The sequence below is a fragment of the Sceloporus occidentalis genome, unplaced genomic scaffold (assembly GCF_023333645.1).
Source record: "Sceloporus occidentalis isolate IW3139 unplaced genomic scaffold, rSceOcc1.0.p SCAF_9, whole genome shotgun sequence".
Classification (NCBI taxonomy): Eukaryota; Metazoa; Chordata; class Lepidosauria; order Squamata; family Phrynosomatidae; genus Sceloporus; species Sceloporus occidentalis.
Window position 1 is genome coordinate 20963676 of NW_028316989.1, and position 27406 is coordinate 20991081.

General features: G+C 41.5%; 1 protein-coding gene across 1 annotated transcript; it reads right to left on the reverse strand.

Annotated features, from left to right (window-relative positions):
• Positions 1-1701: 1701 nt before the first annotated feature.
• On the reverse strand, positions 1702-9021 carry LOC149307019 (transmembrane protein 45B-like). Its single transcript, XM_089538244.1, has 4 exons — positions 8829-9021; positions 6806-6990; positions 3669-3814; positions 1702-1813 (listed from the first exon to the last, which is right to left on the reverse strand). Exons 1-4 carry the CDS (start codon positions 9019-9021, stop codon positions 1702-1704), a joined length of 636 nt encoding a protein of 211 aa, XP_089394370.1.
• Between the last annotated feature and the right edge of the window lie 18385 nt (positions 9022-27406).

The window sequence follows — 27406 nt, forward strand, 5'->3', positions numbered from 1 at the left end:
TCCAGCTCAGCCATGAAGCCCACTGGGTAACCTTGAGTAAGTCACTTACTCTCAGCCACAGGGAAAGGGTATAGCAAACCTGGTCTGAACACATGTTGCCAAGAAAATCCCATGATAGATTTGTCTTAGAGTTGCCATAAATCAGAAACAACTTGGAGGCACACCCAAAGACAACAAGAAAAATTAGCTGACTAGACTTTTAATGACACAGCAGGACATTAAGCTTGCCAGAGGGAAAACTGGCTCTTATAACTTTGATGGTTGTGTAAAAGCGGGAATTTGAGCGAATGTTGCTTTTTCCCGGTTGCATGACCAGCAGAACCTGCTGCAATTACTTCTTCTACCCCACCATTCAAAGTTACAGGAGCTGTCTCCCGTTTTCAGACTGGAAACCCTGGTTGAGGGGGCAAGTACATTTAAAGACAAAAGGATCTTAACTGAGAAGTCTTAAATTGAAGCACACCCACCACGCTTGGCCCACGTTAAGAGTTCATCTTTTTGTGCAGCCTTAAAAACTACAATGTAACTCTATAGGATCAGAATGACTGAGTCCCTTGAATTCCCAGGGGAAAGCAAACTAGATCTTCTCCTTAATTCTTCATGCATTATCTTTGATCTTCTCCCTGGATAAGTTCATCAGTTACCATGCTGGCACCAATTTTAGGGTTAGGAACCATGCAGCAACTGTATGGTCCTTAACCCTAACACGGCGTGGCGCTGTAACAATGGCAGTGCCCCATGTACATGGGCACCGCCATTGTTATGTAAGCTCCGCATAGCTTTTCCAGTTTCTTTTTCCTGCAGAGGGAAGCTGCACGGTTTGGCTGCTGCAGCTTCCCTCTGGAGGAAATTAAGCCGTCGGCAGGCCTCCCTTTTTGGGGGGTCTGTCCTGTGCCCAATTCTCCTTGCTAGTCCTGACCCTTAACTGAGCCATACCTTCCACACCTTTTTAAAAATAAAATAAAATGAGGCTTTGTAATTTAATTAGCTGTTGCAGGAGAGGTTTGTGAGGATGGAGCCCCATGAGAAAATGTTGGATTAAAAGGAAGTGAAACACACAGGAAGGCAAATTTAGCAACACAGTCTCAGTACTTGGCCCCTGTTGATAGTTAATTTATTTTGGTTCCTTGGTAAACAAAAGGAAACAATAAGTATTTTAAATTGTTTCAAATTTGTTAAAGACCACTGCTGGAGATCTAAGGTGGCAACCTCAATTTTCTTCCGTTGGATGTAAAACTGCAGCCAAGTCATGCTCTTCCTGGTCTTCTCCTTCATTCTCTAAATGCCTATGGCAGCACCTTTGGGGCTTAAAAGCGGCCTCCTTCTGGTTGTTGCATGTGACATTCTGCACAACCTTGAGTAGGACTGTAGCCACCATTTCGTATCGGACAGCAAAAGACTATGATATAGATTTTACCCTGAGTCTTCTTGCTTTTAAAAAAACAATGCTATCCCCACTTCAAACCTTTGGTTAGAAAAAGAAAACATTAACATCAATGAGACAGAAAAAAGAGAGTGTGAGCATTTACTGAAAGACAGGCTTCTGTTGCCTCTTCTTGTCTCTTCACCTCACTGCAATATTATCATGACTGTTATCATGGAGTCAATATCAAACAAGGTCCCGCTTTCATCGTTCTCTTGTCATTGTTTAATCTTTTTTTTAAAAAAAGCTTCACGTAAACCTAGGGTAAATAAAGACTTTTATTCTTCATCAGATCCATCAAGAAGAGCAGTGTAGCTCTTTTTGTCTTCTCGGATGAACTGAACCTCAATATCTGTTCCTCCAAAACTTCCCCCTTGACTCCTAAAGAACCTGTAGAGGAAAAAATGGGGTGTAGTCACACAAATAGCTAAGTGTAGCTAAGAGTAAAGCCTTTTGCCATCACAGAAGGTCTCATACACCACTTATCTTAGATTACCATGTCCTTGTGCCCGGTTCTCAAAAACATGGTGGCCCACCATCTAAAAGGACTATGCTGACATCTACTCTGGGTCTTTCCAGAAGGGAGGGAGATCTTGAAAATCTCAAGCGTTTCCAGGTATTTTTGTTTTGCTTATACCACTTTACTCACAAGTTGCATCAAGTCTCTTTCTAGAAACCGATGATTATTCTCTGCCTCCTTTTCTTCTTACTCACATTGATCACACATCACATCCAGTCTCATGTAACATTTCAGAAACTGATTTTCACCAATTTCAGCCGAGCCTTTTAAAATTATGATTCAGCAGTTATAGTCAAAGTCTAAAGTGCTTTAGCAATGGCCCGAGACAGATGGGTTGAAAGGGGCATGGTGGCGGCGATGCTAGGGTTGTGGACCATGAAGCAAGCGCACGGTCCAGAACCCTAGCATGTAATGGCGGCAGCCTAATGATGGCGTCCCATCCACACGGCTGCCACCATTTTCACATAATGGACGCATAGCATCCGCACATCGCGGTGCATCTGTTATGTCACGAGTGCACCGCACTCGCTACGTAACCCAGGCTCCTGTAAAAGAACCCAAAAAAACTGGGTTCTTTTAACTCCAGAGGGACGTGGCATGGTCTAACGGCTGCGGCATCCCTCCAGAGTTAAAATGGACGCCTGCAGACCGCCGTTTTTAGGCGGTCTATTCCAGGTCAATATTACACAAGTTGAACATTAGTATCATTTTGTTTTGGTGTTTACATTCTTCTTTCCTCTCCCTTGATCTCTGCTGAATTGGTGTCCTGGAGGTAATAGCTGTGTTTACTGGTGGTGGCCATCATTACTGCTTCTGAGACAGTACAAAAACTTCTGAGACAGTACAAATACTGGATGAATTTAACCAACTTGGGGACTGGGAATGAAATATTCATGGTGATGCAGGGAGCTCCCAAGAAATACTTGAGGATGAAGAAAGTGTCATGTGGATCTTAAAAATAAAACTGGTTTGTATAGCAACAAAACATGGGACTTCCACAGATTTCTTTTTTTAAAAATCTGGAAGCACTCTCTGACACCAATGAGTTTCTTCCCTCCCATTTTTATACATTTCCAGATGATCCATCTGATTTATATATATGACCTCTCCCAATGATATTCAGAAAAATTGACTTACTGGAATTCAGCTGTTTCCTCTATCAACTTTTCATTATCTTCCTAGCTATCTATGTTATTTAGTTCTAACATAGAGGCAGTACAGACCGGCACTTTGTGCCGGCCTGACTGTGTACTAGGGCTGCGGTAGGGCTGAGCTCCAAGCCCTTGTTCTGCTGCCCGTGCAACATTATGGCATGCACTTGTCCACATGGGGCGCACCATGATGACACACGGGCGGTGCCTTGCCCAAACGGCACTCCGCAGAAGGGGCGTCATCATAGCACACGAGCGCACCTATAGCACCCCTTCTGGGACCTGTAGCACCCCTTCTAGGAAGCGGGTTTGTTTTGATCCTTCAGGAAGCCATGAAGTCTGGTTGCCACGGCCTCCATCTTGGGCTCAAAGGGGCAGTGTTGAGTCGCCCATCTGTCGAGCCCCTTAATTATTATTGAAGTAAAGACTAGCATGCAAATATTTTAAGAGCAACATATAAATATTTTGAAGGGTGAAGGAGGAAGCCCTTTGATATGATTCATTAATGCAGGCTGTTGCTATTTTACTCAGCTAGAGAATCTAGTTTCTTTTACTCCCTGATTTCATTGCATACCAATAGACGATGCCGTAGACGATGAAGAGGAAGAGAATGACACCTTCTAAGTGCCAGGAGTAGCACATGGCCAGAAACATGCAGGAATGCATGTCATTGTGGTCCCAGCTGCCGGCTCCCCATCGTGGGAACAGTACGAATGCAATCTGGGTGAATGAACAGAAGAAGTGAATAATTGGGGAAGGATGCATCTCATTCTATGCATTTCACAAACTACATTACCCTTTCTGAATGGTTGAAATTACATCCAATTGTTGCCTCTTGTCCTGAGAAAAACCTCAAGCATATATGAGGTCTCTTTTGTGATGTGATTAGCTGCCATGTCAAAGACTCACATCTCCCATTATGAGACCTGTAACATTTGCAAACTTTAGTCACTCCTAATTGTACATCCTTCCTCCTTTATAGGAATTGTTAGTTGAAATGGCAATAGTATTTCTTATCTGAGGAGGTGAGGTTATTTTTCTTTGGTGCCTGAAAACTCAGAAAATTGGACCCTTTGTGTGTCACATCACTCTAAGACTGGTTAGTTAAAGACCCCCAAGCTTCTTTTAAAGCGGATTCCTCCTTGCTTAGGAGTTTCTCCCTTTTCCTCCTGTGATTCCCTATTTGGCTCTGACCCTGAAGGAACGTAAATGTCAAACTTTTCTTTATTTCTGACATATTTCTTCCGCCTTGAAGTCTGTATTTGATTTGTGTGTCTGTGAGAGAGAGAGTGGGGGGTGTCTGAAGGAGGGAAAGGGGACTGAGTTTTCACATACTAATGAATCGAATGGCCAAGGGTACATCTACACTGTAGGAATAGTGCAGTTTGACATCACTGCTATGGCTCCATCCTACAGAATCCTGGAACTTGTAATTTTGTGAGGCACCAGTAAGCTGTCAGACTTTGTAAAACTATAAAACCCAAATATTCCTTGAGATGGAGCTACAGCACTTAAAATGATGTCAAACTGCATTACTTTTTACAGCTGCACACTTAGATTGATCTGTAGGACTAGGTGTGGAAACGGTAGACTCAATGGTGGCTGAAGGTGGAGGGACATGTGAGGGAATAGACTGCACATTTTTTATTTTGATGTTTTTCTTTTGTTTAATTTTTCAGATATAATACAGTGTTGTCCACTGTATTAAAATAATACACACATTCAGAGCAAGACTTCCTGGACTGCTTAGGTACACGTTTCCAGAATCCGGAACTCTGGACTGAACAGAAAGGAAATTTTGGGCCCTCTTTCCCATGCTTTGCCTTTATTTGATTGGCAAAAAAGGAGCATTACCACTTTGAGGAAAGTTAATCTAGACAGGATATTTGAATGGTAGATCAAGGAACAGGCATTCAGTTTGTCCTGGATGGGATTAAGTCCTTGGGTGTACTTCTGGACTCAGCTCTGAACATGGATGCTCAGATTCCTGAAGAGTGTACTTGCACAATTACAACCTATGCATTCACTGAGCCCATTCCTAGGTATATCTGCCTTGACAATGGTGACACATGCCTTAATTTTGTTGTTGTTGTGTGCCTTCAAGTTGTTTCTGAATTATGGTGAACCTAGAATAGGCTTTTCTTGGCAAGAGTTGTTCAGAAGAGTTGCCTTTGCTATCCTCTGAGACTGAGAGAGTATGACTTGCCCAAGGTCACTCAGTGGGTTTCCATGAGTCAGTAAGAATTCAAACTCTGGTTTCATAGCCCAAGACTTGAATCATTGCACCATGCTGGCTGCCTTAATTACATCCCATTTAAATTACTGAAGCACACTCTATGACAGCCAGTGTGCTGTAGTGGTTTAAATGCCGGACTACAACTCTGGAGACCAGGTTTGAATCCTTGCTCAGCAAGACAGATCCACTGGGTGATCTTAAGCAAATCACATCCTCTCGACCTCAAATGAAGACCAAGGTTAACCCCCTTTGAACAGATCTTGCCAAGAAAAATCATAAGTTTGTCTCAAAGTCTCCATAAGCTGGAAATGACACAGAGGCACACAACAGCATGTGGTATGTGGGGCTACTCTTAAAGAATTTTCAAGAACTTCAGCTGGTTCAAAGAGCTATAGCCAGATTGTTAACTGGGTCTGGTTACAGGGACCATACAATTCCCTTGCTTCAAGAGCACAATTCAAAGTACTGATGAGAACCTATAACACTCCATACAGCCAGTATCTGGCAGTGATTCCCAAACTCTGGTCCTCCGGGTCTTTTGGAGTCCAGCTCCCAGAAGCATCTTGGCCAATGGGATTCTGAGAGCTGAAAGTCCAAAATACTTGGAAGGCCAGAATTAGGGAATCATTGGCTCTGATGTAAGCCTGACTGAGCTCTAAAATAGTTGGGGCAGAACCTTCTTTCTGTCCCAACGCTTTCACCGGCACATTTGGTGGGGATGTAGGAGACATCCTTCTCTGTGGTAGCTCCCAGACTCTGGGAATCTCTTCCTAGGGAGACTTGGTTGTCCTTTCATGGGAAGGAAAGCTTTCTGGCTGGCTTTGAAGAGCTGGTTGTTTCACACATAAAAGGTTTTTTGTTTAGTGTGCTGTAGTACATTAGTTCCAGGCTTTTAAATCAGTGTACTATATCGTTTTAATTCTATTGATAGTGTAATGCTATTTTAATCTTTTTTTCAGTCTTAATTATTTAAATCTTACTTTCTGTACATGGTCTTACGTGCGTGCGTGTGTGTGTGTGTGTGTGTGTGTGTGTGTGTGTATATGTGTGTGTGTATGTATATATATATATATATATATATATATATATGGCAGCTGAATGGAAATAATTTTGGCTAGGAGTAAGTACATATAGATTGGGTAATTATTTACCTTAGAGGAAAGATGTATATCTCTGGCTTCAGCTGCTGGACAGCAATTCCCAATAGTCCTAGTCAGAATAACCAATGATCAGGGATCATGGGAATTGCAATCCAACAAGATCTGAAAGGCTAAGGATTCCCATAGAAAGAAAGAGAGGGAGAAGGAACACAAACACCAGAGCATTGAGGGATCAGCCTATCTTACATACGGGAATAGTCTATTCCTGCACTGCATGCACTGGAATATTTGGGTCTATCACTGGACTCCAAAACTTATCACAACCCAGTTAAAATTCTCAGCAGTTGCCACCACCAGCACCAGACCAGAACTGACCTGCCACATCCAGGTTCCCTGGGTAATGAACATGGCAGTCCTGAACAACTCCAGGATTGGGTTGTTTCTGGACCACACCTCAATCAAACTGCAAACAGCACCACTCCATATGGGAATTAACATGATATAGTGGATATATTGATCCAGAGCAGACATGCGTTCTGCATGGGTATAGAAGAGCATCCCTAGTAGAGACAAAGAGGAGCACAACGTGTTATACTTATACTTATTTTATGTTAACTGTTGTGTGGTTAAGGATTTTATCGCACGTGACTTATAAATTATCATAAAGGTTTGATAATAGCATCTTTGGCCATACCAATCAGATAATGCCATCCCCCTTGTCTCTGCTTGCTTTCAAAGTATGGTTAGCTTGCACCTTGCCATTTGACAGAAACATCTGTCAGTAAGCTTCCAACAGTGCTGGTATAGCACTAGTCCCCAGGTGCAGTCAGTCACTCCTGTGGCAGTTCTGGGATTGTATGATCATGTGGTGTATCTCCTCTTCTTCCTCATTCCCATCCCCTCCTCTCCCCTATTCCAGGACAGCCTTTAAAAAAATCTTCTTCTTCCTCTTCTCTTCTCTTCTCTTCTCTTCTCTCTTTGTCAAATCACATTTACATAACTCTGGAATTGCATTTTTAGCCCCCCATCATACAATTGCTGGGTGGGACATAGGGCAGGGGATTGGGTTAAGGATGAGAGCAGAAGAGAGTGCAAGAGACCAGCAACTTCTCATTCATGCTAATGAAGGGATGTGTAGGTATGCATGTTCTTCTATCATTCTATTGGGCCAAGAGAAGTCATTTAGTTAAGTAATTCAATAGCTGATACAGAATTCCAGCTGATATGATTGCAACCTCCCTCATGAAATCCAGCTCAGTGAGAGAGCAAGTGCTTTGTATAGTGAAGGTCCCAGGTTTAATTCCTGACATCTGCAGGAGGGCCTGGGAAACAACTGGTGTGGGAGCTCTCCTTACTGCATGTCCGTACATTTGCACAACTAGGCTGTTGCTGGGTGTTTCTCACCCTTTTCCGTAACCATGTCTCCCTGTTCTATGCCCTACCCAACATGACTTTTGTTTGTGTGTGTGGGGGGAGGGGTGTTTTTTAAAAATGCAGTTCCAGAATTATGATAATATATTTTTTTAGACACACACACACACACACACAAAAGAAAAGATAGTAGCACCCCCACCAACCCTGGGTGTTGTGGAATAGTGAAGGGGAGGGGGGATGGAGGAGAATCACCATCTGACTCTGCAATCCTGGAACTGTTGCAGGAGTAACTAGCCCTATGCCAGTGCAATTGAGAGCTTAATGATGGGGTTTCCCATCAATGGCATGATGTAGGCCAGTGATGGTGAACCTTTTAGAGGCCAAGCGCCCAAACTGCAACCCAAAACCCACGTATTTATTGCAAAGTGTCGTGTCCCTCTGGCTTTCTAGTAACAAACTATGGAAAACTCTGTGCTGGGGCGATGGCACATGTACCCACAGAAAGGGCTCTGAGTGCCACCTCTGGCACGTGTGCCATAGGTTCGCCATAACTGATGTAGGCTAACCATGACTGGAAGACAAGACAGTGATGAGAGGGAGATGGCGTCATGTGATAAGTATCATCAAAAGTGCTATTAGAATTATAGAATCATAGAGTTGGAAGAGACCACAAGGGCCATCCAGTGCAACCCCATTCTGCCATACAGGAAGTCACAATTAAAGCATCCTTGACAAATGGCCATCCAGCCTCTGTTTAAAATCCTCCCAAGAAGGAGACTCCACCACTCTCTAAGGGAACGTGTTCCACTGTCCATTACTGAACTTCTATGATGGTTTAAAAGCCATGTGTGATAATAATGTCCTTTGTATCATGGAATATCTTTCCTTATTTGTTGGGAGACACTGATAGAAGTGGTTTGGCAGAATCCACACATTCAATGTTCTGTTACCCAGGTATCAATCAGTATTGATTGCCAAATTATCATCTCTGTATACTCTTTCTTTCTAAGAAATGTATACTCACCTTCATTGAAAAGTGTCAGAGAGAAGAAAAAAGAATCTAGCCCCACAGGGATGATGTACTTGCAATGGGTGAGTATACCCACCACACCGGTCATCACAAAGAAGAAGTGCATGGTTGAATGTTGCCAAAAATTAAGACGTATCCACTGGTGAGTTTCCTCATTGTAAAGTCGGAAGTGGGGGCTCTGAGGCATTAGTTGTTCAGATAGAATTGCTGAGGAGCCAAAAAAAAAATGAGTTATAGTTATTTTCAAAGGAAGTGATGTATACTGGAAATGAGACTCATATGTTTAGTTGCACTGACTGTATCCCTGCTTGGGAAGCATGTGTGCAGATTTCGCCAGGGAAGCGTGAATTGACAGTTCTGCTGTATTTTCCAATATGCTTCTTGGATGTAAATCTACAGCACTGTATAAATAAAGTTTAATAATAATAATAATAATAATAATAATAATAATAATAATAATATTGCAGACAAGCTTGAAAATAATCACAGGAACATTGCCTTCACCCGGATTCCAAAGACCACCCTATTTAAATAGACCTTCAGCCTTTAATCTGCTCAAGACAGAAGGATATCTGATGTATAAAAAATGTTCTATGTGCTCTTAGTTCTTTTTACATTAATGTTTTAAAAGTACAGTCAGTCTTCCACATTTGCAGCTTTGACATTTGGGGATCTGATTATTCGTGGATTTGATTCATATATTCCCTCTAGAAATCTCTAGATCCTCCAGCCTGACTCTGCTGGACGTTGACCATAAAGTCACACTGGAGATTCCTAGAGAGGCTTCTCTCTGGTTACCAAAATATTGTGTTATTATTTGCAGTTTTACACTTTCAGGGACTCCTGCACCCCTAACCCCAACGAATGTGGAGGGCTTACTGTACTGTGTTAACTGGATGTTTTTCTTTAATGTGGTTTTAATTTCTGTATCATGTATTGCTTCAACTATTTTTGCTTGGCCAGCCATTGTAAGCCGCTTTGGGTTCCAATTAATTAATTAATTAATTATTAACAAATTGTAAGCCGCTGTGATAGCCTTGGCTGAAGAGCGGGGTATAAATAATAATAATTATTATTATTAAGAAATAATTCTCCTTCATAACGGTGAGGTACAATAGTAGATAGTAGCAGATAAAATGGATTTCAACATCCTGATGTTATCGTCAGCAATCAGTGATGGTTCAGATCTGGTTAGTATAATGCTTTCAAAATATGGACTCATCAAGCCTTCTTATTAGTTATTGAGTGCATCTACACTACAGAAATAATGCAGTTTGACACCACTTAAGTTCTGTAGCTCCATCCTATGGAATACTGGGATTTGTAGTTTTACCGGATCTTTAGCCTTCTTTGGCGGTGCCTCACAAAACTACAAATCCCAGAATTCTGTAGGATGGAGCCATGGCACTGAAACTGGTGTCACACTGCATTATTATCTTTTGGGGGTGCCACTGTTAGGTTAAAACATACAAATATTGAGGAAAATGCATTTAAAATGCATTAAAACATGATCAGTACAACAGTCTTGAGTTCAGGTTGTATGGCTGTTTGGACCATCTATTTCCTTTAACTCAGATTGAAGGCCTATACATTGATTTAATATATTTAATATTTAACATTCTTCATCTGGGGCAAGTGAATCCATTTCTTTTGATGAAGAGTAGACAATTATGTCACTTAAAGATGAGGAAAAGAACACAGAGGCTGAGATCCTGTCTCAAAATTGCTAGGTATAAAATCCCTGGGCAAGACATTTCCCCATTGATTGTTGAGCTGAATGGCAATGTTGCACAACTGAACATACAACTAAATGTGCATTTGAATGCAGAATTGAATGCATATGTGCATGTGTTTGTGACTGACATGCCATATGTACCCACATGCCCCTAAATGTGTATACCAGCATGTGCACACAAATGTGTATCAGCATGGTCATGCACATGGACATCAGCTTGCACAGTTTGCATATGATCAACTCTGTTTCCTAACTTTAAGCTGAATACAGACATTCTGCTTCAGACAAAATGTCCAAATGCTTCTGTCACTCTTTATGAAGATGGATGCTGATTTAGGACAGCCCTGCGATCCAGCAGGTCTAGCAGCGACACCAATGAATGCTGGATTCCTTGGTTTCTAGTAACTTCAATCCGCCAGATGTTTTGTAGTTCATTTCTAAGAAGCCCTAGTCAGTGTGGCCAATGGTTAAGGACTCTGCAGGTCAGAGTAGAAAACAAGAACCTAACTTTGAGAACCAGTGTTCTAGGTTAATGCTTCTTAAGCTATCTGATATGGGCAAACCAGCAGTCTCACCCCATTGTGCCAGTGACCATCACCACATTTGTTCTCTGACTAACTCTTTCTATCTTTCCTAAAAACTATCCAGGGATCAGGCAGCCAATGGCTTGGAAACCAACACTGGACCAGGGACCACCACTGTGAGTAACACTTTTCTAGTATATCCTCCAACTCCTCCACAGTGTGCAAGGAGGGGTCCTTGGGAGACAGACCAATGACAATGACAAAAAGGTTTCGCAGATGTATCAGATTTAAGAACTACTGCTTCCAAGTAATCTCTGCAGGACAATGTCCTATATAGGGACACAGTTGTCCATTTGAAGGTCTGACAGAAGATGTATTTTAAGGCACCATCTATTCAAAGATGTATGTCTGACTTAAACATGAAGAAATGATCTTGAAGTATCTCATCCACTTTCATCTCCAGGAGAATGAATAGATGTCACTGGCTCACAATTTTCTCCATTAAACTGAGATGTATTTGATTTCTATTTACATTATAGTACCTTTTTCTGAAGGGCATCTCTATATATAAACAGTGCATTCACAGCCAGAAAAAATATATGCAATTTTTTTGGCAAACCTGTGTCCTGTTTGGAGATATATAAAATGCCCTACTGTACATTTCACAACAATCTTTTCCCTGTTACTCTAGATTGGTTCTAGAAAACAATGAAAGTTGTGCCTCATATTTACCTAAGGTACAGAGGAATATTATGCCTCCCCATTCCAGAAACTTCACCCAATGGAGGATTTTTGAAATCCGTACAGAATATTTTGATTTCTGGCCGAGGTATTTCACGGGGTATTTTAGAGCCCATAGGAGTCCAAGGAGCATGAATAAACCTCCTGTTAAGAGATGTCCCACAAAAGTGTTCACCACCATGGCACCGCAGTGGATAAATACCTGGATTGAAAAATTAAGAAACATATGTTACAAGAAAGTTTTCATGCCGAGGGGGAGATGATCTCCAGCCTTATGCATACGACCCTGTTCCATCATGTCTTTGCAGTGATACACCATTCAAGTGGCAGGAAACTCCACTGTTCTGCCTAAACCAATCTGATACTTCTTCTGCAACTGCAAACCATTCATAGAATCATAGAATCTTAGAGTTGGAAGAGACCCCAAGGGCCATGCAGTCCAACCCCATTCTGCCATGACACCGAGAAACTGGAGTGTGTCCAAAGGAGGATGACTAAAATGGTGAAGGGTCTGGAAACCATGAAGCCCTATGAGGAATGAGTTAGGGAGCTGGGGATGTTTAGCCAGGAGAAGAAAAGGTTAAGAGATGATATGATAGCCCTGTTTAAGTATTTGAAGGGATGTCATATTGAGGAGGGAGCAAACTTGTTTTCTGCTGCTCCAGAGACTAGGACCAGGAACAATGGATGCAAGCTACAGGAAAGGAGATTCCAGCTCAGCATTAGAGGAACTTCCTGACAGTAGGGGCTGTTCAAGAGAGGAACACACTCTTTCCTTGGAGAGTGATGGTGTCTCCCTCTTTGGAGGTCTTTAAGCAGAATCTGGATGGCCATCTATTGGGGATCCTTTGATTGAGAGTTACTGCATGGCAGAATGGGGTTGGACTGGATGACACTTGGGTTCTCTTCCAATTCTATGATTCTATGATTCTATAAAGTCTTGAAGTATTTCTGTACAGGGCCCTTGGACCTGGTGGGGGTGGTTCTGGGGGCTCAAGACTGGCAGGCAGGCCATTATAAACTTAGCTTACTTGTCCATGCATTTTTACAAAACAGTAAAAACACAGACTGCAATGCATTAACGTACTGTTACTACCACCACCGTTAAAGACAGCACCAAATGAAGCAGCTAACAATATGACTGCCAAGAAATCAATGATGAAAGAATAGATGAAATATTTAGGAAACTAATTAAAGCATCTAATATATCAAGCAAAGGAAAAAATTGACCCAAATAAAATGGGCTCAAAGATGGCTATGAGATGTCCTTCGGGACACTGCTTTAAGAGCAAAAGCTGTCGAAATATGTTAGCATGTGTAGGGTTGCCGACAAAACTCTTAAAATAAAATTAAAAAGATTTACATCAACCAATCATGTTGTGTAATGTTATCATGATGCAAAACTTGGAGTTATGGGGGCACACTTCCCGATGACACTTACATTACTGACATTACTGGTTTCTGTTTGCTGGCAAGCTAAAATGTTTTTATTCAATCAGGCTTTTAATATGCAACTAGGTCAGGGTGACTTTTATATGGGGTGTGTGTTTTAATTATGCTTTTTAACTTCTATATATTGTTATATAATTTTAAATTGTTCTTAGATGAGTTTAGTTGATTTTAATTTTTTGATTATAGAGTTTTAAAAATGTTTTTATCTGTAAACTGTTTCAGGTCCCTTTCTGGGAGAAAGGTAGCATGCAAGTGAAATGAAATGAAATAAATGTGCTTTCAAGACCTCGTGGGGGCTGTAGTCCAAAGAAAGAATTTTTCTGAAGGTCTGCTTTGCACAAAAAATCCTACCATTTCCCCCCAGATTGGTATTTAACACTTTCCCAAGCACTGCTTTTAATTAGACATAGGAGCTGCATATTAAGCAACTTCTAATTCAACATTTTCGAGCAAAAAAAGTTTCCAGAACATTACTTTTAAAGGTTCGTCCTATTAACCGGTGATCTTCACTGGCCACATTTTCTTCTCTTTCTTTTGTAAGGCCATATTGTACAATCTTCACCCATTTCAATAATAATCATAATTATAATAATGCATGTAATGACACAAATAATCACCAAAAATTTTGAGGAAGGGGAAATGTTGTTAATGGTGATGATGATGGTCAATAACAGACCAAAAGGGCAATAGACACAAGCAGAAGAACATTATCTATGTGTGTATGCACAGTAGAAAGGCCTATTGAGTTTACCTAATCTATCTCAACCATGGTTTCAAGGTTTTCTTGGGTGAGGGCAAAGGAGAAAGAACAGGAGATACTGGGAAGGATGGAAGGAGATGAATGGTAATGTGTGTGGCTACCAGAAATGGAGTCAGAAGGATAAAGAAGATGAGATTTAGAATCATAGAATCATAGATCATAGAATCAAAGAGTTGGAAGACACACCAAGGGCCATCCAGTCCAACTCCATTCTGCCATGCAGGAAATCTAAATCAAAGCAGCCCCGACAGATGGCCATCCAGCCTCTACTCTACTTAAAGGCCTCCGAAGAAGGAGACTCCATCAAAATCTCAGAGGAAGGAGTGAGTTCCACTGTCGAAGAGCCATTACTGTCAAGAAGTTCCTCCTAATGCTGAGCTGGAATCTCTTTTCCTGGAGCTAACATCCATTGCTCCGGGTCCTGTTCTCGGGAGCAGCAGAAAATAAGCTTGCTCCCTCCTCAATATGACATCCCTTCAAGTATTTAAACAAGGCTATCCTATCACCTCTTAACCGTCTTTTCTCCAGACTAAACATCCCCAGCTCCCTAAGGCGTTCCTCATAGGGCATGGTTTCCAGACCCTTCACCATTTTAGTCACCTTCCTTTGGACATGCCTCAGTTTCTCAACATCCTTTTTATTCTAGTTGGGGAAGATTTAAGAAATGGAGTAGGATAGAGAAAGAAGAAAAGTGTAGCCAGGAGAACTGGGGAGGGATAAAGGGAAGATGAAAGAAAGCCTGATTCCCAATATCTTTTAAACCGGATTGCAAATCGGTTTGAACCAATTCAAATTACCATGGTTCCCACTTGAACCAAATTGCTGAAGTGATTCGGAGAAAGGGACCATGTGCTAGACCCATTTAACCCACGTTTTTTTGATGCTGATTTTTTCCATGTCTTTTTAGATAAATCGATTCCATGCAAGCGTGAACCAGCTGTGGATCAGAATTGATTTAAATTTGCCTTTCGACCGGCAGGAGCAGGTCCATTTTGAATTGATTCATTTGTGAAAGTGAACCACAAGTGGGTTATTTTACAGGGAAAAAAATGCGATCGGGGCAAATGTAGTGTGAAGCACACTCCGCTGTCGAATCGATCCATTGATTTGGATAGCAAACCGATTTATTTGTAAGTGGGAATGAGGCTGAAGAGGAGCACAACTGGGAATTATGGGCAGGGAAGAAAAAGAAAGAGCAGAGAAGAAGGGAAGGAAATGTTTAATTAAACTGGAGGATCAACAAAGAGCAAAAAGAAGGGAGTGAAAAGAATAATTAAAAAAGAGAAAATACTTAATTGCTTAAGCAAGCTGAAGAAGAAAGACATTCACAAGATAGTCTTTGCTAAGAAAAGGACAACCCGTGAGCACCTTACATTAAGGGCTTTATCATACCAGCCTGAATTGTGCAATTGTGAAAATTTTAAAAAATACACACAACCTCCCCCCCCCCCCAATAAAAAACCTAAAATTCAAAATGGAATAATAGCAATGTTGTTTTGGTGTATCTCTTTGTCTGGATACTAGAAGAGGAGTGCTTTTATGCTGCTTGGGGATGGAGAGGGAGAGAAGAAGAGATAGGGCCACTGACCACATCGCAGGGCTGCGGGAATATTGTCACTGTAGCAGAACGAAACAGTGACAACTGAAGCAATAGATGAACACCAGAGATACTGGAGCCATTAATGGATTTTTTCCCCATTAGTGAAAAGGCATGATGATATGTGATAAGGAACAATTAAATATAGAAGCCAGCTAGTGCAAATGTTCATCAAATCTATCATGTGATAAAGCTCCAAGGCTGTAGAGCAATGAGTTTACACGAAGTGAGAAAGGTGAAAACAGCACAGAGAAGTTATCAATAAGACAAAAAAGCCACAAAACAGCCGTCCTGTAGTACCCTATTTAACAATTTCTGAGGCAACAGATACTGAGACTGCTCAGTGTCTCCCTTAGGAAAATAAAAAGTATTGAGAGGAAGGCTCCAGGGGGTCTACAACTAACCCTTCAAAAGTAGCCAGCGGTACATGCGTTTACATGTCCCTACTTTTCAATGAAGTATTGTTGCTCTGAGATCCTGCCCTTCAGTATGAAATGTAGAGAAGAGGGTTCAGGTTCTAGGAATCGGAACATCCCAAGATGATGATGATGATGATAATAATAATAATAATAATTTATATTTCCTGCCTCTCCCTGTGGATCAAGGCGGGACCACATCAGTAAAACAACACAACATGGTATAAAAATATAGTCAACAAAATGCTAACACTAGATCTAAGAATCCCACTTATTGGTGCTTTTAGGAATTTGTCCCACTGTTTCTGTCTTAATAGATCATGCGGTCACTTTGATGAAAGAGCAAAAGGTTTATTTTAAAGCTTGGAGAGACTCTAATTATTAATACACAAAGGAGCTTATCACTTGGGCAGATAAGCCAGTTTACATTTTCCAACTTCAATTCTGAATCCGGGATGCCCCTGGACATTATCATACCTAAATTGCTATCTATCTAGCCAGGATGCCACTGTCCAGATGCATCCCAGGGCGAAGCCTCACTCAGTCAGCCAATTTTTGAAGTCGGAAACTCCCTGATTTCAAAAAAGTGCTGGCTGAGCAAGGCTTCGACCTGGAGTGCATCCGGATGGTGGCATCACAGCTGAATCGGTGGTGATTAAGGTATGATAACATCAAGGGGCATCCTGAATTTTCAAATGAAGCCGGAAGAGGTAAGTTCCAAAGCCAGTATTCTGCCCACTTTATGCACAACAAGCTCACTCAAGTCAGAATCAGCAGTGTCCCAAGGTACTAACTGCAAAATGTGAATAATGCAAATAAAGATTACAGGAAAAAAAGAATATATTTTGTGCATGTTACTTACTCAAGAATGTCTGAGTCACAATAGAACTTTCTTCTTCAGATTTTTCTCCAGCACACAAAGGGGGTGAAAAGCCCTGCTTCCAGTTGTTGCCTCTGTTCTTCTATTCCAAGAAACAGTGAAACGCCTCTTAAAGAGCATAGATGTTCCCAGGGCTGTTGAGGGCAGGACAGACAACTATTTGCTGTTCTCTTGAGTCTCCAATCAGAATGCTCCAACTGCTATTAAAGTGTCTAAAGGCAGAGTCAGAGTGAGCACAAAGTTTTTCGTCTCCCATTTCAACATTAGCCAGTCAGCCTAGATTATAAACACTATTTCTCTGAAGATGTCAGCCACAGATGCTGGCGAAACATCAGAAAGAAACTCTGCTAGAACATGGCCACATAGCCCAAAAAACCCACAAAAAACTATTAAATGCATAACGTGTATATCAAAATTCCCTACCTGTGTTCAATTCAGCTTAGTCCCAAACAATTATGCCTAGGACAGATTGTGCACAGTAAGATCATCCCATGAACAAATAAGATGGCTTACCTCTTCCAGCTTGAATTCAAGATCTGGATGCCCTGGATGTTATCATACATCCCCGACTTCTAAAAAGTGCTGGCTGAGTGAGGTTTGACCCAGGATGTATCCAGGTGGTGGCATCACGGCTAAACAGGTGGCAATTTAGGTATGATAACATCCAAGGGTATCCCAGATCCAGAATTCAAGCCGGAAGAGGTAAGCTGGCTTATTTGTTCATGGGATAAGCTCCTTAATTACTTCTGTGAGGCTGGGCTACAACTTTCTGACTTATGGTAGCCGTAAGGCGAATCTATCACAGGATTTTCTTGGCAAGTTACTTCAGAGGAGGTTTGCCGTTGCCATCTTCTGAGAATGAGAAAGTGTATGGCCGAGCCAGGGCTTGAACCCTGGTCTCCCAGTGTGCTAGTCCAACATTCAAACCATTTCACCACGCTGTCCCCCATTTAGTTCATGACTATAATAATTTCCATCAAGGTCCAAATACAGAGTCTTGCTGAGCCAATTTTGTCCAATCACCGCTGAAATTATTCAACCTTAAACCCCTGTCTTGGGGGCTAAAAAGTGAACTTATGCAAGCATATGTCAGGAACGAGATTCTAGCCATTAAGTTTTTGGCTACGTTGTTTTGGAGGGGAAATCCCCCAGAAGTAAGAACATCCACCCCCCTCCCAAATTTCCCACAAAAACATTCCTCCCTCTCCAAATAAAAAATAACGAGTAATTATTTTTTGCCAGGAAAGCAACAATACTGGCATTCATGAGGTTACTTTCAAAAGGAATATTGTTGAACCTCTTGTTTAGTTGCTGTGCGTCTTCAGGTCGACACTTGGCCCTGTCCTAGACTGTAGTCACGCTGTGGAATTAAAAAGTTTGCTACCACTTTAACTGCCATGCCTATATCCTATATAATCCTGGGATTTGTAGTTTGGTAAGGTATCCAGCCTGGTCTGCAAGAGAGTTCTGGTACCGTATCAGGATTCTATAGGATAAAACAGTGATGGTGAACCTTTTAGAGGCTGAGTGCCCAAAGTGCAACCCAAAACCCATTTATTTATTGCAAAGTGCCATGTTCCTCTGGCTTTCTAGTAACAAACTCCATCAAACTCTGTGCTGGGGCAAGAGCACATGTGCCCACAGAGTGGGCTCTGAGTGCCACCTCTGGCACACGTGCCATAGGTTCGCCATCACTGGGATAAAATCATGGCAGTTAAAGTGGTGTCAGAGTGTTATAATTCTGCAGTGTGCGCTGTACACACCCCTATAGTTTCTGTAGCAAGATTTATCCTGAGGCTGGTTTGCCAATGAGGCTGAAAGTATGTGACTTGCCCATGATCAACCGGAGTGTTTCCATGGTTTAATGCAAAAGCAATAGCAATAGCAATAGCAAGTACATTTCTATACTGCTTACCAATGTACTAAGTGGATTACAAAGTGTAAAAATGGGGATTCAAACCCTGGTCCCCAGGAGTCTTAGCTCAATACTCAGACCGCTAACCCATTCTGGTCCCCCGTCTCTGTTAAATAACAGGTCACTGGAAATGTATGATTTCTAAGACCTGGTGGAGTGGGGCATCTCTGTCTTGAGATTTCTGCTCACTGACCAGCTTCAAGGATGAGTACTACACTGATTGATCTTTCTGCCTCCTATTATGAACTTGTAAAGATGCCCATACCTTCCCACCCTCCTCAGAAAACCATCTACCTGTCCTTTACTCCTGCTCCTTGTCATCTGTGTTCGAACCAGAACTCCCCAGAGGATTTCATTTCTATCTTCTTATATACTCAGGAGAATATTCCCCTTGGTGCTTTATATGAAAATGATGCTTCATGATTTGCAGCCCTTCAGATGCAAATAGATTCTGCTTATATTTGCTGAAATGAGGTGGAATAAAGCAAGAGCGGTGTTTCTCAATCACTATCTATCCTGTTTAGAGAGTAAGTGTATTAACACACGGCGGAGATATAAATATTCATGAATTTTCTGGCTTCCTATTAAAGTGTTTCTCAGCAACAGTTTTACTATTAATGGTGTCTACTATTGATTATTTCCAGATATCAATAGTTGCGACATCAACATCTAGCAAAAATAAAATCATACCTTTAAGTTACAATATCATACCCACAGCTTAAATGCAGATAGATATATGAGGCTCAAGTGGAAAATTTGGTAAGATGTGATGTTTTTAAAGAAATTTTTAAAAAGAATAAAAGTTTTAAAGTTTATTTTTTTTTTAAAGTTGCAAATATTTTTAATCTAAAATTTTATTTTAAAAAAAGCCCTGAGGCACAATGCACAATGTTTCCATCACAATATTTAAAAAGTTTTAAAACTAATTTCTTAAATAGCCTGTGTCTATTGCATTAAAAAAATTCTTACATTGAGGTAGTCAGTCAGTCAGTCGAATTTTATTGCTTTCAGCCAATGGCTTTTGCATAAAACAGTATCACAAAAACAACAAAATACATACATACCATATTTGCAACATCAGCAATGTATGGTTCATAAAACTAAACATTTAGGGGGGGAAAGATAACTATATATAGCTAGTATAAAATTATTAAATATAATCATCACCTTTACAATTTATGGCCATTTCTGATATGTATTTCTTCCTAACAGGTCAGATATTTGTCCAAATCTGTTAGGAGGTAAAAAAGTGAGAAGGTATATTTTTATTATTGCTCTGATTATTTTTAGCTTTCTTTCCATGTCTTTTTATATCATTAGTTATATTGGTTGCACGTTTGCAAAAATCTGTGGCTTGGATCCAGGCTTAATCCTACTCAGAGCAGACCCATTGTGATCAAGGGATAGAAGATAAGCTCTTCTCCACTCACCCTCCACATCTATAGATGGACTCTGCAACAGAAGGGGTGGGGATGGCATACTCTCCCTCTTTTCATGTGAACTGAATACAGAGACAGAATCCCAGCTCTCTCCTGGATGCACATCTTAATGTGGTGGGGGTGTTTGAGAGTGCCAGAGAGGCTGAGAGGAACACCATCAGGAGGCTGGACTCTATTAAGAGCCTGGAGTCCTAGCAGTGCGCCCATACAGACAGGCCAAAATAAAGCTGCTTCGGGTCACTTGGGAGGTATGCTGTTCAAATGATGCATGCACCCTAAGAGGCTGGCAGCTGCGCTAAAACCACACTGTAGTCCTAAGGACTGGAGCGCATCTTTGGCACAGCTTCTGGTTTCTTAGTACGCATGCATCATTTAAACAGCATACCTCCAAAGTGACCTGAAGCAGCTTTATTTTGTCCTGTCTGTCTGGGCCCAGTGTCTCCCTAGGGAGAGTATTCAAGATGGAGACTAAAATGCACCAACTGCTGAAACCTGGATATCCAGGTTCAGGTTTGAATCCAGGAGTGCACTTCAAGTGTGAACCTGATCCTGGTCACACTAGGAAAGAATTGATTGAATAAAAGAGGCTACAGCCATGACTTTACAAGCCCGGTGGGTCTCATGAATGCCTGTCATTCATAGGGTTGAAAAAGGTTACAACTACACAGAATAACATGATATCAGATGTGGGCTAGAACTGTTCCATACCTCCATTCTGCCATTTCCACTTTGTCAGATCAGACTTTCCAGTGCAACAGCCACTGATCTCAGACATTTCACTCTCAAAGATACACTGTTTACAGTAAAATGTACACTGGAGGCTGTTTTGGGACAAGTTCCTTTTGTAAATATATATATAGTTTTAATGGGCCCTGCTTCTCTTGAACCATGTTCTACTCAGAGGAAATTCAAAAGCCATATATGTGGCTCCTCATTCTGAAGTAAATTGGATTCAGCAAAGTATATTCATTGAACTGGTCAGCATTAATCTGGAATATGCAGGGGCCACACAAAGCACAACCAGGTACAATCCCAAATTATGCACACATGTGAGCAATGTTATGTCCAAGAGACACGACCTCTGATCGAATGTTACCTCTGATTGTACCTGGCCCATCTATGCCTTTTTCTTGATCTCTAAGGCAACTATTGAGAGCCAGCATGGTGTAGTGGTTTGAACATTGGACTACAACTCTGGAGATCAGGGTTCGCATCTCTGCTTGGCCACTGAAACTTGCTCAGTGACTTTGGGCAAGTTGCACTCTCTCACCCTCCGAGGAATGCAAGGGCAAACCCACTCTGAATAAATATTGCCAAGAAAACCTGTGATAGGTTTGCCTTACGGTCACCATAAGCTGGAAACCTATGGCACCCAGCAACAACAAAGGCATTTATCACTACCATAATGGACACCATGGCTCTCTACTGGTATTGTCCCAACTCACGTGAACATTACTGTGCAGCCTTTTGCTCTCCTCCCACCCCAAGGTAAAAGTTAAGCTTCAGTTCCCTTTAGATGTTGACCCATAGCACCAGCTTCCATAACAGAACCTTTAATTTAAAAAGCAGACTGTTTTTATATTGATTTAATTAAAATTGATTTCACATAATTAATTGCCCAGGACTTTATTAAATCTATTAAAAAATGTGATGAGCTTATACTCTTGGGCAGGAATTAATTCAGAAGTTAAAATGAAAAACCTAATGCCAGTTCATTGCAGTTTCAACTGACAGTTGCAAAATCCATGGAAAAGGAACAAATTGAGCTTGTACTTGTCCCTTGTGAAATGTTTTCTAACACCACTTTCCTCTGTTATGAACAGGAATGCGGTCACAGAGGCTGCATCTGCACTGAAGAAACAACCCAGTTTGTGGGGCCTCCACAAACTACACTTTCTAGAATTCCATAGTATTGAGCCATGGCAGTTAAAGTAGTGTTAAACTGGATTATTTCTGCAGTGCGGATGCAGCCAGAGAGAAACTTGCATGTTACCCTAAGAGGTGAGTGAACTGTCTTTAAAACAAGTAAGGGAAAGTGGACCAGACACTGAAGAGGCTGATGAAAGAAGTTGGTGGCTTCTATGTGCCCAAGATGTTGAATGTACTTCAGATTTTGACTTAATAAAGGTATCATCATCATCATCATCACCACCACCACCATCATCAAAGTGCTGTAGGTGAAGCAGTTGTCGTCATCATCATCATCATCATCATCATCATCATCATCATCATCACCACCATCATCAAAGTGCTGTAGGTGAAGCAGTCCCTTATCAGTGGGAAGCTCTAAGTACAGGGTCCCTTTCACATTGATCGAATTGATCAAATATTTTATTACAGCGGACAGCCAGCACAGAAAGAAAAAGAAAAACAGTGACCGAGCATCAGAACAGTATATGCTCATATACACGCGGCATAAGCAACATATAATTACAACACCAGCCTAGAGAATATCCAAAAAGTAAGTTGGGTATATTTTCCAAAAAACCAAAAACCCGATACTGGTCCAGAATGTAGATATGGGTAGATAACTATAAACAGACCTACCTCCTGAAGTAAACATTTCAAGGTCATGGTTTCAGGTTATCCTAGTATGTTAAAAAGTTATTAAAATATAAAAACTTGGCCAAATTCCTATATATTAACATGATCAGTCAATTTGAACAAAGTTGCACAGTATAGATTTAGATGATAGGGCAATTGTTACATAATCTATCTGCAACAATTATAGCCATAAAACGACAGTATCAATTACTGCATCTGTTTTAACAACTTTTTACGACTAGTAATCGTGGTTGCAAAGAAATTAGCAACTGTAAAGGTTATACATTCGCTGCAGTCTGCAAGGAGATAATCAAGATAAAACTTCTCTTGTCTACCTGGAAACTGATGGATAATTGGGGTTATATAAGAGGTGTGTATTTCTGTATACAAGGAACAACGAAAAAGTACATGGCTGATTATTTCAATTTCCTCTGAGCTGCAGGGGCAGTATCTACAATGATAAGGCATCTTTTTGAATCTGCCCTCCAGGATGGACAATGGAAGAATATTAAATCTTGCTAACATAAAGGCCCTCCTGAACTTCAAGTAATTTCCAGTTCATGACAAGCCTAAGGCAACCCTATCACTTGCATTTTCTTGGCAAGATGTATTGAAAAGAGGGCTGCCATTGCCTTCTTCTGAGGCTGAGAACGTGTGATTTGCCCAAAGTCACCCAGTTGATTTTCATAACCAAGTGTTCAAAATCCAGTCCCTCAGAGTCCTAGTCCAACACTCAAACCACTACACCATATTGGCTCTCACAATTCTTCTCTTAGTTCCTATGTTTACAGTCCCCTATGATTGTCAGCACATCCTGTTTTGGTGTGTGATCAGTTTCTTCTTGCATGCATGCATAGTATTTTTCTGTTGCTTCTTCTCCAGAATCTGTAGGTTATGTCAATGCGTTTTCACTACAGCTTCATTAATATTATTTGGTCAGATTTTGTATTATATCCCCTATCTACATTTGAAAATTTCATGCCTCATTCTTAATGCCACCTTGTTTCTTCTTCCTAAGATTCCATAGGATGGAGCCATAAGTTAAAATGTTATCAACCTGCTATAATGTGTAGACACCAGCCTTTTGGATGTTAGAAAGAGAGAGTAACTGTAGTCATGATGAAAGAGTCTTGCATTAGTATGAGAAGAGTGTTAGTTCCCTCCCCAGTTCTGTCACTCTGATTTTAAAGGGTTTCTGGTCATGTGCAAAGGACCTATATGTAGTGAAAGCTTCCCTGTTCAGTTATCATTTGCTAGATGAGAAGAGCAATGGAACCAAGAGATGGAGCTAGTGTGCTCCCCTGTCTGTGCACACCTCCTCTCAGTGTTTGCAGCTGAATCAGTGTTGCATGTGCGCTTATTGAATCAGAACCTGAAGCTATAACTCCATAGATGTCCCAAGTACACCAAAACAAGTATTTCTGAAAAGGTAGCCTGTTTTGCTTTTAAAGCATCAATCATAAGGAGGAAGCACTGTAAAGACGATGGTTGGGTTACAAGATAGATCTGAATCTCTACTGTCCCTGAATATTTCCAGCTCTGTAATCCAACCAGGGATGGCGTTCTGTCACCCAGTCCTGGATGGGGTCACACTTCCCCTAAAGGATGAGGTTCGCAGTTCGGAAGTATTCCTGGATCCGTCCTTACAATTTACATCCCAAATAGATGCGACGGCCAGGAGTGCTTGGTATCAGCTTCAGTTGATACGCCAACTGCATCCCTACCTGGACTGAAAGGACCTTAAAGCAGTAGTACTTGCACTGGTAATCTCTCGGTTAGATTTCTGCAATGTGCTCTACTTGGGTCTACCCTTGTACCAAATTTGGAAGCTTCAATTGGTTCAAAATGCAGCAGCCAGATTGGTCACCGGAACATCTAAAAATAAAGATATTATTATTGTTATTATTATTATTATTATTATTATTATTATTATTATTATCATCTAGGTTTGACCATATAACACCAATACTGAAATCTCTTCTCTGGCTGCCAATTAGCTTCTGGGAGCAATACAAGGTATTGGTTATTACCTTTAAAGCCCTACATGGCTCGGGCCCAAGTTACTTGAGGGAGCGCTTCTCCCTACATAATCCACCCCACACTCTCAGAACATCTGGGAAGTTCTTACTAGAATATTAAAATACCAGGTTAATGACAACTTCACATAAGGCATTCACTGCCGCAGCCCCAAGATAATGGAATGACCTACCGGAAGAGCTCCGTCTCATTACTACCTTAGAGGCCTTTAAGAAGGCACTCAAAACGGATCTCTTCCAGCGGGCTTATCCACTGACTTCCATATAAAAAGGTTACGACAACTGCTCTTCCTTGACTCTGATTGTTGGCTAATGGACGAATTGTAATTTTTTAGAGAACTAATAGGAATTCTTGGTAAATTCAGTGTTAGTATTTTATTGTTGTATTGATTGTAAGTTGTACTAAGGCGCATTACAGACTGCCCCTTTGGGGCGGCCTGTAGGCGCTCCTTTCCCTAGTGTATCGGGGCCTCAGCTGCCACAACGGCAGCCTCCGAGGCCCCGATCCGCTGCTTTCCAGGCTGCGAGGAAGCGGCAAAAGGCCGCTTCTCCGCGGCCTGGAAAGGGGTGTCCTCGGGGCTTGAAGCCCCGAGGACACCCGGCGGCGGTGGGGAGGAGGAGAAAGGGGCCGCTTGGGCCCTTTCTCCTCTGCATCGCTGGGCGCAGCCATGTAAATGGAGCTCCTTTCGGGGCTCCCTCACGCAGCCCCACTACGTCACAACCACGCCGCCCCATTTAGAGGCGGCTCAGTTGTGACGTCGTAATGTCGGCGGCCGTGTGAAACGGCCACTGCCATTTTGTGCGCGCTCTGCGCATGCTAGGGTTGGGGGCATCTGGAAAGGACGCCCCTTTCTAACCCTAGCACGTGCGGAGCACCCACTTTTAGGCCCGTCTGTAACAGGCCTATGTGTCTTTTAAGGCTGTAATCCCACCTCGATCCGTGGGAGAGGCGGGAGGTATTAATAAACTATATTATTATTATTATATATATAGTCTCAATGTATCTGGTTCTTATGCCTATCTAGATTTATTTGAGCCCTCGTTTTTGTCTTTGCCTTGCTCTGCAATATTCTGTTTTAAAGATGATTTTAACTTTGTAAGCAACATATTATTTTATATCACCTCTTAACCTTCTCTTCTCCAGACTAAACATCCCCAGCTCCCTAAGTCTTTCCTCCTAGGGCATGGTTTCCAGACCCTTCACCATTTTAGTCACCCCCCCCTTGGACACGTTCCAATTTCTCAATGTCCTTTTTGAATTGGTGGACACAATATTCCAGGTGGGGCCTGACCAAAGCAGAATATAGTGGCACTATTATTTCTCTTGATCTAGACACTATACTTTTATTGACTCAGCCTAAAATTGCATTGGCCTTTTAGGTTAAGAGGTGATATGATAGCCCTGTTTAAATATTTGAAGGGATGTCGTATTGAGGAGGGAGCAAGCTTGTTTTCTGCTGCACCAGAGAACAGGACTCGGAGCAATGGATGCAAGCTGCAGGAAAAGAGATTCTACCTCAACATTAGGAGGAACTTCCTGACAGTAAGGGCTGTTCGACAGTGGAACACACTCCTTCCTCAGAGATTATAGTGGTGTCTCCCTCCTTGGAGGTCTTTAAGCAGAGGCTGGATGGCCATCTGTTGGGGATGCTTTGATTGGGATTTCCTGCATGGCAGGGGGTTGGACTGGATGGCCCTTGAGGTCTCTTCCAACTCTAGGATTCTATGATTCTATGAAATTATAATTATAGTTATTTAAAGAACTAACAATGTCTCACTTGTCGTTTTTTGTAAATTAACTTAAATATTACCTAAATTTATATAATTATAATCATTTAATTATAATCATTTAAAGAACTAACAGTTTGTTGCTTATATAATTATAATTATTGCCAGGGACCAGGATTTTTTTGCCTTCTGTACCAAAACAATTGGCTTTGGGTACTTTGCACCTGGCTTGGAGGTGGGGATGGGACATGTGCTCTTTATGTAAATCCCATTGATTCAGTGGGCCTCCTCTAGTTGAGACTAACAGAGAATAACCTTTCCCCTCACCCCATCACTTCATTTTTTCAGGCAAGTCTGGAGGAGACACACTCTTGTTAACATGGACAAACAAGAGCGAACACCTCCCAATGAGCAAGAACACTGATTTCCTCCACATCCTTGCTCATGTGTAGTTTCTATACTGCCAGGATTTTATCCTTTTACGATGTGTTGCTTTCCACATGAAGAAAGCAATGACAGAGAGGGCAGAGGCAGATATGCCCCTCTTTGTGTGTTGATTGAAACTGGGCAACTAATGCCTTAATTAGGACTAGGCTGATACTTGGACCTTTTTTTCCCCACCAGTGGCACTGCTACTGATGCACCTCAACAGGTAATGTCAGTGCCACAAAAGCACAATAAATACTTAGTAATTTAATTAATTCATCTGGCATCCTGCTTAGCAGTTATAAATACATAAGCTAGATTTGATGTAATTTGTAACTGTTCAATATTCATGATTATGGTTATGACACTTGCCATGATT